Source organism: Lygodium microphyllum, chromosome 19 (genome assembly GCF_053477565.2).
Source record: "Lygodium microphyllum isolate KBCC chromosome 19, Lygodium_microphyllum_v1.1.10, whole genome shotgun sequence".
Lineage (NCBI taxonomy): Eukaryota > Viridiplantae > Streptophyta > Polypodiopsida > Schizaeales > Lygodiaceae > Lygodium > Lygodium microphyllum.
In genome coordinates this window covers 48,705,441-48,715,839 of record NC_141153.1, presented here as the reverse complement: position 1 = coordinate 48,715,839, position 10,399 = coordinate 48,705,441, and the positions used below count along the sequence as shown (strand labels likewise).

At 43.6% G+C, this 10,399-nt stretch overlaps 1 protein-coding gene across 1 annotated transcript; it reads right to left on the bottom strand.

The window, feature by feature from the left end:
* Positions 1–1,970: 1,970 nt before the first annotated feature.
* Positions 1,971–4,780, bottom strand: LOC148019842 (chlorophyll a-b binding protein 6, chloroplastic-like). Its single transcript, XM_087700044.1, has 4 exons — positions 4,423–4,780; positions 3,715–3,817; positions 2,580–2,868; positions 1,971–2,331 (listed from the first exon to the last, which is right to left on the bottom strand). Exons 1-4 carry the CDS (start codon positions 4,623–4,625, stop codon positions 2,183–2,185), a joined length of 744 nt encoding a protein of 247 aa, XP_087556170.1. The 5' UTR covers positions 4,626–4,780; the 3' UTR covers positions 1,971–2,182.
* Between the last annotated feature and the right edge of the window lie 5,619 nt (positions 4,781–10,399).

Here is a 10,399-nt window from a genome sequence, read left to right as displayed (position 1 = left end):
TGAGAGCTTCTACAAGCTTAGTTATAAGCACCTTACAAGCAATCTACTTAATTCTAGCCATGGGAGTCAAGAGGGCAGTGGAAAATACAGTACAACACAATATAGGGTGAACATGAACTAGAGACAAGCTATATCACATTGTTTGGTCAGGTGGGGATGCAAGTGACAATGCGATGTGATATAGGGGCATCATGGATCATGGATAGGCTATATCACATTATATGGTTGAGTAGGGATGAAAGTGACAATACAACATGATATTGGATTGGTCATCGAGCATCCACAACATTGTATTGTGTCATTTTGTAATGACTATTAACATGGACTACAACTAACCACATGGTGTGATATAGGTTAATGGGCACTTTGCAGCCAGACAAAAAAGCCAAGTTGTAGTATTTTATACCAATGCACTTGAAGGGACATATGTCATTCACCTCATTGGTTATTCATCATTTCCAACCAATTGTCAACTACAATAAACATCTCCAATTGCTATTATTCAACTTTTTATTTGCAGCCTTGTATAACTTGCAACTTTATTTTTTTTGTAATCTATGTTGAGGATTGGTGCATTGATTACAAATTCCCTCTATGTTGAGGATTGGTGCATTGATTACAATCCTCAACCCACAATCCCCTTCTAGTGCATGGTCTTGTCACTCATACTTTTGTGCCTACAAAGGCTAGTGTGATGCAAGATCCTTGTCCAATGATGACACCTATATCACGTTATTTCATCATTGTTGAAGTGGATACTTATTGTGCAATACCATGCTTGCTTTTTTGCATTCTAAGCATCACACTACTTATGCTCCAAAGGTCTCTAAGAGGTATCTACACTTGTAGGAAAAAGGAAGATGACTCGAACTCCCAAAATTGCAAGTAAAAGGGAGAGGCCCTCAACCCCAAAAAGACTAGTTTACCCCTCAAGTGCCCAAGTTATCTTAAGAGTATGAAATTTGCCCTCTCTCTTAGGTCATCATCATATGCAAGACAAGGGAATAAATCACTCAAGAAAGTTTCCTCTCCAAAGGTCCTAGGCCTCACACAAATCACTAAAGTCTCTCAATTGGAGAGGCTACTTGAATTCCTTAGGAAGCCCAAAAAACTACTTGACTTCACATGTGCCCAAGTTAGTCCTAAGATTACAATTTGCCCTCTCTCTAAGGTCATCATTAAATGCAAGCGAAGGCAAGAAATCACCTAAGAGTTTCCTCTCCAAGGGTCCTAGGCCTCACACAAATCACTCAAGTCTTTTAGTCGAAGCGGCTACTTGAATTCCTTAGGGAGTATGATATTGACTTTTCCAAGATAGAAGGGAGATATTCACTTGCCCTTCTATCCACATGCAAGGGACATGTTTAATCCAGAGTGGGCTCTTAATCAAGCTCTCAATCATTGTAAAGACTTCTACAACAAGGATTTTGTGAAGTTTGAGCATTTGGCAAGACCTATGAATCTATATGACAATCGGAAGCTATTTTCAGAAGAGATCCCAATTTCAAGAAAAGTTAGAACCTATTCCCTTGGTCTGTTTTACACATAGAATCCACTTAATAAGGAGCCAGAGAGGAGTTATTGAGAACTTCTACATGTGTATTGGTTAATGATATGGAGGAGAGGGAAATTGAGAAGGAGCTTGATTTTGAACAGGAGGCAACTTTGGCATTGGACCTAACAGATGTAGCAAACTTCACTACCATTATCGATAAAAGTCATGTTCAGAGCTACTACCATTATGGATGAACGCCATGGAGACAAGGTAGGAAGTGGCATCTGCATGTTTTCCATCGCACAACTAATGTGGTGTGCTTAAACAAGGATCAGGCGATAGTCCTCAATTGATTTTCGGAAAGAATCCGAGGTGAGTAGTCAATCATTAAGCGTATGTGTGGTCCATGAATTGAGGCTGTCTGTATTATTAACGGAAGAACAAATATCTATCAAATGCTAAACAAATACCCAGATTGAAGCAATTGGCAATCCAGTGCAAGAAATTCAAACAGCGATCGAATACACCATTTTCAGCATTAGAGTTGCAGAGCTCAAACTCGGAGCCAAAGTCCCGTTTGCAGTGGGTAGTGATCAAAACAAGGCTGGGCAGGCAAAAGCTCACATGGAAATGATGTTCCTGATCAGGAGCAGACAATAATAAAGAGGATTAGATGTTTTAGTCTATCTACAAGATGCTTCTTGGAATGACAATCTCTGCTATGTTCTTGTGCCATGGGTCTGCCAGGTGGGTCGCCAAGTTCTCCAGAGGTCCAGTGCCAGGGTACGCAGCAGCCTGAATCGAGAACCCCAAGAAGGCCAGCAGTGCAAGCCGCCCTACAAGTTTTTTGCACATCCAGAATTAGAGAAGACAAGAATGCATCAAGAATCAATCTTGTTATTATCAAACAAACGAATTAAATAATTCTGCAGAATCAATCACATGAATGAGAAGGACGATTTCTAAAGAGTGAGACGCATATCATACTGCACATGCAGCAAACGAAACGTATCCTTAGAGCTCTTTGGATGTTGCACAAACACAGAAAAACCCATATAGTTATCACATTCATGAATGCCATTACCATTCTTCAGTTCCTTCAGCTTGTACTCCTCAAACTTCTGTGGGTCCTTTGAGAAGCCCAATGGGTCGAATGGACCACCAGGGTACTTCCTCTTCTCTGGATCCTGCTCTTCATTCCTCTTGGCTTCCACAAAGGCAATGGCTAGACCTTCTATGGCCAGGATGATGGGCAAGTATCCCCATGGCACTGGGTTGCCCAAATAAGTGGCCTGACCTCCTGGGGTTGCTGCCCATTTCTGGGCCTCCACCCAGTTGCCCAGACCCAGGGCCTCAGGAATAAGAACACCAGGCTACATAGCCAAACAATAGTCAACAACAAACTTCCAATCAGTATCTCAATTTGCCTGAGCAATCACACTTGTCATAACCAGCAACATATTTGCCACAATAACCACTACATTTACCATAACTACCAAGCAATTATAATTATTTAATTGCCTGTTAGGGCATCTTCTATTACAAAGGTATGGTGACAAGATAATTCCTCATTGAAAATTTACCCCTAGTTAACTTGGGTTAAGTGTCTTACTATTAGAAATTAAGCTGATAACACAATAGTACAGTCGCAAGGTTATTCTTTCTTCAAACATTGCCCCTAGTCAACTCAAGATATGTGGCCTACGTTTATTAAAGTATGCTAAAAACAAGAGGGCAATGCTTCACGCAAGCTCCTGAATCCTTGTTTAAATTCTGATACTCTGCCATATTCATCAAGAATACCATTGCCATTGACCACCAGTGACTAGCATCTGTGCTGTATCTGTGACTTCAGTATCTTGCTTCTTTGATGAATCTATGATCCTTGGGAAAAGGTCACTAAGCACAGCCATAGAGAGATGCGCAAGGTCAAAAGCATAAGAAGTTCTCAGACAAATTCCCACTTTAAAACCACAATGTAATTCCCACGGTAGCTGCAGCCCCCTGCCCCCAACCAAACCTAGCTAAGTATATGGCGCCTCCAAAATAGAAGCTCATGATAATGCTGAACACTGTAGGGAGAAAAAAGAGGAAAAGAACCCCCTTCCTCGCGTGGAGTAATGTGTGGAACCTCTTGTGCTTGCTCGCGCAACAGAGAGTACGCTTTTCATACATCAATGGGAATAGAAAGCTTGGATTGAACGAATATAGAAGCATACCACGGCGAGCATGGCCCATCTGCAGTGAATGAGCTCGGACTCCTGGTACCTCTTGAAATTCTCGGGAACCTCGGCCAGGCCTAGGGGGTCGAAGCCAAAGTCTCTGTAAATTAGTCAATATGATAAAGAAATCAATCAGAAGATCAGCCACGGATAAAATCTGAGACAACGGAATCAATCGAATGAAGAGCCAGGGATGGAAAGATTAAATCCAAGAAAGAGAGGTGCAAGTTTCAATGATGTGAAACTGTGTTAAGAATGACATTATTATCTGCTCTTGCAAGGGAGGCACCCCGCATAAGCAGCTTTAGATATATTCCCATTATAATTCCCATAAGAATTATGATAACATCACGAACTTCTGGGAGAGGCGCACTGCATACTTTGCTAGGTGCGGTCGGACGTATCTAGCTAATGCCATGACTCCCAGAGTGGAAGCTCAGGATATTGATCACTAGAGAAAAACAATAGACAAGAGCCCTTTTTCCCACACGCGAGAATGTTAATAGAAAGACAATCGATTTTTAAAGGTGGTTGCAATAGATGTTATCATTTTGCTCTTGCAAGGGAGCCACCCATGCCCGTCACAATGGAAATCACCTTAAGCTTTCATTATGAGAGACTGTGCATAACATTGCTATGTGATGCAGTCTTAACTGTCTACTATCATGTGTATGTGAGAGAGAGAGAGAGAGGGAGAGCACTTACCCGGGTGTGGAGCCGTCCAGATATGCAGGGCGAGGCTGTCCGGGCAGCCATTCTGCGGACATGGCGAGGCGAGAGCCATTGCTGCAGGCCAATGCAGGCACATTCGAAGAAGAAGATGCAGCATTTCCCAGGAACTTAGACTTGGGAAGGAGGGAGAAAGAAGGAGCCACGTGGGTGCAGGCCACAGAAGACGAGGCAGCCATGGCTCCTAGAATTGGCTGCTATTCCAAGCTCCTTCTCCTCCTCCTCGTACTTATTGTATCTGGCTGTACGATGAGACTTGCTACTCTAATCTCTCTCTCCGGTGTATCTCGTCTGCTAAGAAACCAAAGTGTCGATCAAACAATTTTGAAAGGAGGTGGAGAGAGATTAGACAAGAGGGAGAGGGAGAGGGAGAGGGAAAGAGATAGATAGACCGCATCCCCCTTTCTAGCTTCCCATTGGCCCCCTTGTGGATTTTGTCCCGCTATCATTGTACGCTTTTCCACCCCACTTTCATTCATGTCATTCTCCTTCCTTGCATTTACCAAAAACTGTTGAGGAGTGTATTTTCCATAGCTAGAATTTCGAAATCTTAGTGCGAATGGGGTAGTAGCCCAATCGAGATCATGTGTGGATTGAGTATTGCGAGTGCGTGAATTCAATCCTTAGGTTATATGCATTCCGACGGCCCTAAACTATTCATACCTAAAATCTCAATTTAAAATTCCACTTGTTTCTATCAAAATAGGTGAAATTTTCCTATTTTAGTTATAATGACATCAAGATATAACAAAAAATTGGTCCAATCTTAGGTTGGTTACACATCACCACTACCCACACGATTCATAACCAGTTTGTGGGAATATAAAATTTTGACTTAGATAGGCATCTATCCACCACATTCTTACACTTCGTAACAGACTTCTAGCCAACAAATTGTTCATCCACGCATGTTTAAAATGTCTGCCACTTGTCCATTAAACACTACCCACATTAACACACAAAATCAATGGCAATCAATTAACACCAAAATCCACATTAGCCAATTTCAAATTATTGACACGGGAAATAAAAAAATATTAACTCAATTAAATATAAAATAATTTATTAACATGATTAATAATAGAAATTAATACAATTAACACATAAATACATTGAATGAACAAAACTAATATGATTAATTTAAAATCTATGACACCAAATTAACATAATATTTAGCAAGCCAAATTGACATTCTAGAGATAGTTTGTACTTGCTATCCCTGAAGGGAGGTAGCATCCATGAGCACACAGGATAAGCACAATCATCGAGAAGGCAATACTCTCATCGCTTTCCAAAATCTAAACATTAAAAAACCTTCCATCATGCATTGAACTTGCACAACCTATTCCCATGCTTTTGGATTTTTTCCGGATCCGTTCCCTTGTGAGGTGCCTTTTCCTTTTTTTCACCTTGCGCTTTTCCTCTTGATGCCTCTTTTTCTACTTTTTATGCTCTGTAGCAAATATTACCCCCCTCCTAGCCAAGTGCCAATCCCATGGCACTGCTAGGTGGTGAGTTGGATGGTGGTGATGGGGTAACTGGGTGGCTTTTTGAGTTTGTATACAAGCCATGGTTGAGGATGTGTTGGAGGGATTCATGCTTGAAATTAAAGATGGTGTTGGAGTGAGTCCCTCCGAGGAGCTGGTTGTGGTGGAGGTCTGCCTTTGAAATTGACAATGGTGTTAAGGCAAACCCCCATCTTAAGGTTGGCCAGGGGTGGATCTACCCTTGAAATTAAAAATGGTGTTGGGCGGATTTTCCTTAGAGAAGCCTAAGATGGTGGACCTATCCTCAAGGTTGATGATGCCGTTGGATGGGTTTCTTTCGTTGTGCCCTCTCCTTGATGCGACATGATCTTAACCTGCAAGACAAAGTTGTGCGCTTCCTAAGGGGTGTGTTTGCCGGCAAACACACCGTGTCGTGTGTGGTGCACGTGCTTGTGGAACTAGGAGATGGGTCTAAAAGCCCTTGGTGGTGCCCCACACTTAAGGACCTAGTTCGTGCATCGTTGTATGTGTGGTGTGTCACTTAGGGAGACATGTCTGGGAGAATGTCCTGCCCTTGATGTGCCCTAAGCATGTGCAGTGGGGGACGGGGCTAGGTATGGAAACCCTATGTGCAGTGATTGTGGCACTTAAGATGCTTTTGGGGGGTCTAGTGTTTCCACCTTTTTCTTTCTTCTTGTTTTCTTTTTCTTTTTCTTTTCTCTCTTTCTTTTTCTTTTTCCTTTTTCTTTTCTCTCTTTCTTTTTTTTTTCTTTTTTTTTTCCTCCTTCCGTTTTTTTTTTTTGGATTAGATGATTATAGTCGACATTCTAACACAAGGGGGGCCATAGCGCAATTATCTATTCCTAAGTTAATGTCAAAAAAGAGTGGGGGAAGGTGGGCTTCCTCGACTGCTTGCTTTAGCTTGAGTAAAAACCTAATGGTCCTAAGGTAGTTACAAGTAGTTATAAATGCAAGATCTAGGCACGAAGAGAATTCATCGAGGAAGCGATTGATGGATGGGTGCAAGTCCCCTGCTTTGAAAGTCATGCATCCCTCGGGAATCTCTGTGTTGATATTGTAGATCTTTGGAAAGTCATATCTTCCATGCACATTCCTATCATAATCTGCTCCATATCTATGCAGGTAGAGCATGTAGATAGGATCATTCCGTTCCTCATGTAGCATGCCGCAAAAGGCCGTCCATGCATCAAAATTGGTATCCCAAATCCTCCTTTGCCACTTTGGCTATGCCTCATAGTCTTGGATGGTCTTGGGAACATAATAGGCCTTGTCCTACCAGTAATCTACGGGCTCCAGCCTCCATTGCATGATTACGATGCTCCGCTCCTCGACCCATTGGTTCGTTAGGGTGTTGCCTAGGCAAATGATCCTTTCCACCACATCCAAAGGTAGGACTTGTTCCAAGGCTTGTGGGTAGAGGAAGGAGAACTCGAAGGGTCGAGATTGGAGTTCCTGTTGTTGCCAGATGGTTAGCTCCTACAGCCAATTGATGGGATGGTGATCCTCACGTAGTGGCATGGGCTTGCCAGGAAGCTGCCGTGTCTGTGCTTGTGCTCTTTGATGGGCTTGATCCACAAGTTCTCGTCTTCTTCTTCTAGCAACAATGATACATTCAAGGACTTGGACACCCTCTGGCTCTTCTCGGGGTAGGTCAGGCAAGGGCAGCAAACTGGGCTCTCTGGTTTGCAGTTCTTCTTTGAATTCTTGCTTGAAGTCCGGCCCTTCCTTGGTGTCTTGTTCCATCATGGGTTGAACTGGGGGTGGATGGGGCTACTCTTGTTCTTCGAATCTAAGTCCCCTGAGCTCATCAGTGGAGAGACCGGCTTGTCTAAGTAGCTGCATTGCTGCTCCTTGGTTATGCATGTGCCGATTGGGAGCGTGCGTTCTTGCAGGCCATACCTTAAGGCTTTGGTCATCAACTCCAACTTCCTTTTCATTTCCTCCATCGAATCCTCGCCTTCAACTTGTGTGACATGAAGCAATGTGCTCAAAAAGGCTTTCCTTTGAGTGTCTGAGCACACTTGTACAGCTTTTGCCCTAGATTCAACGAGTACTCTCACGCATTGCGCCTCTCTAGGCACTCTGTCAATCCTCACACACTTTCAAAATTGCGCCTCTCTCACTCTTGTGCTTTCTCTTCCAAGTTTTTCTTACCTTTATTCATTTCCTACCTTTATTCAAAATTGCGCCTCTCCCACTCCTGTGCTTTCTCTTCCAAGTCTTTCTTACCTTTATTCATTTCCTACCTTTATTCAAAATTGCGCCTCTCCCACTCCTGTGCTTTCTCTTCCAAGTCTTTCTTACCTTTATTCATTTCCTAAGACAACATCATTACCACCTATTGTTGCTTCTCATTCCACACTTCCAACATTTGGGTCTTTTCTTTTTTTCGATAGTTCAATTGCTCTTCTACTATCCTTTAACCTTGATCCACCACAATGAACTACTGGTGGGCTTCTACGAGTCTTTCTAATAGATCTTCAGTAATTTGCGTATGGCTTTCTAGCTCTGGCAAGTGCAATCTTCTTTCAGTCATGGCCATGGCCATCAGTGCCTCCACCTCTTGCTGGGCATTTTCTAAGTTGTCTTGCAAGCTTCTGGTAGCTTCATCTATGGCCTCTTCCTTCTCTTTTGCCATGACTTCTATTTCCCTCTCTAGTCTCCCTTGCTCCTCCATTACTAACCACAACCGGAATACCATGGCATCTTCCTATTCTTGGCATTGTTCTTCTGATGCCTAGTCAATTTCCTGTTGGTTCTCCCATAGTTCTGGATTCATTTCCTCCATGCATGCCATTCGTTGTTGCTGGAGCTCAGCGTATTGTTGGATGGGCAACTTGTGGCCCGCGCTGCTCGAGCACTAGGTCTTGGGCTTCATCTTCTAGCCTCTGCCTTAAGTGATCCTCATTCTCTTGAGCCTCCTTTTTCTTGGCACTAAGTTGCTCTTTCAGGTTTTGAATTTCTTTCTAATATTCCGCGGCTTGACGTGTCATCTCTAGTCTTAGTGTGACAGAAACTTCTCTTTCAGCCTCTAGTTCTGCATCCGCAGCCTTCTTCTCTTCCTTAGCCTTCTCCAACTGGGCTAGGAGTTCAGCTACATATGCATCATAATCCGCAGCTGGGGGCATTGTAGGCGATGTTGTGGTGGTGGACGCTTCCAACCTTTGCCCTTTTGGGTCTTGCATAGACTCCATGTTTGCTGCAGCTGGCCTTTTGACTCTTGCTTCTAGTACCATCTCCTGTACTTTCGTGACTAAGAACTGCATCATGGACATAAGTTTAGTGGTGTCCATGGCAAGCTCTGGCTCTTGTGTTATGGAGGTGGTGGTGGCGATCTGAGGTGTGAAAGTCAAGGGGAGGGGGTGCAACAAGGCTTTGCCCTTTCTTGCAACAACCAAGGCTACTTCAACGCTACCGCTTGGTTCACCTTCATGCCGTGGGCTCAAGGTGGCCATTTCTTCGGCACCATGGGTCTCCTCTACAGACCTGTGCATGGCCTTGGCCATGTCTTCATCCTCATTTCTTCTCAGCTCCTCAGCCTCTTCTTCTGCTCTTCTTTTTCTCTCCTCCTCAACTCTCTATAATTCTTCTCTCGCCCTCTTCATTTCTTCCTCCTCTTTCCTCCTTCATTCTTCTTCCACCCTTTTGGATTCTCTTTGGGCTCTTTTTAGTTTAGCCCATTCTTCTTTCATCATCTCCTCCCTCCTTTGTTGGGGCTTTGTGGCCTTCTTCTTCCCATGTGCCTTGGCCTCCTTCTGGGTCATTTGCACCTCCTGCTATCCCCGATCACTAATGGTTCACTCGCTTGATTGCTCTACATTAGGGCAAGGTGACTGATGGGGTGTCTCTCCTACCTCCTCTTTGACTCCTTCTGCCTCCTTTATTGCTTCTTGGATAATTGATGCCAAGACCCCACCAAATCTGATTGTGGAGGCTGTTAACCCCAACACGAAGAAAGCAAAAGGAAGTGGAAAAGACGCAGGGCAAAGGCGGAAAAAAGGTAGCCCGACTGAAGAAAGAAAAGGAGAAAAGGCCAAAAGCGCAAGGGCAACCTTAAAAGTCTAAGGCAAAGGCAAAAGGGGAAAGGCGCATTTTAAAATAAAAAGGCGCACCCTGAAATCTTGTAAAAGAGCGCCGGGCTCTCACCCGTGCAATTTGTAAATGTAGACGGGCGGTGGAAAGGAAGCTAGAAAGATAGAAGGACAATGAGAAAAAGGGCCTAGGCTATGGCCGGCCGTGTAAAAAGGGGAAAAAGGGGATGACCGCCCAAAAGGGATTTAGGGTTTTGTATATAAAGTTGAAAAGTGAATGAGAAGCTCATTATTGTGTGTGGCCAAAAGTAGCTCTCCTCTTCTTCTTCTTCTTCTTCTTCTTGCTTGCTTGAGCTTGTGCTTGAGAGAGGGAGTGTGAGAGTGTGAGGGAGTGAGTGTGTGAGGGTGAGGGAC

Bases quoted from the DNA above. Each gene is read 5' to 3' on its own strand.
- LOC148019842 (XM_087700044.1), bottom strand. From the start codon at position 4,625: ATGGCTGCCTCGTCTTCTGTGGCCTGCACCCACGTGGCTCCTTCTTTC. The intron at 2,869-3,714 runs GTATGCTTCTAT...TTGGCTATGTAG, and splicing joins GATGGGCCATGCTCGCCGTG to CCTGGTGTTCTTATTCCTGA. The intron at 2,332-2,579 runs GTAATGGCATTC...AAAAACTTGTAG, and splicing joins GCTGAAGGAACTGAAGAATG to GGCGGCTTGCACTGCTGGCC.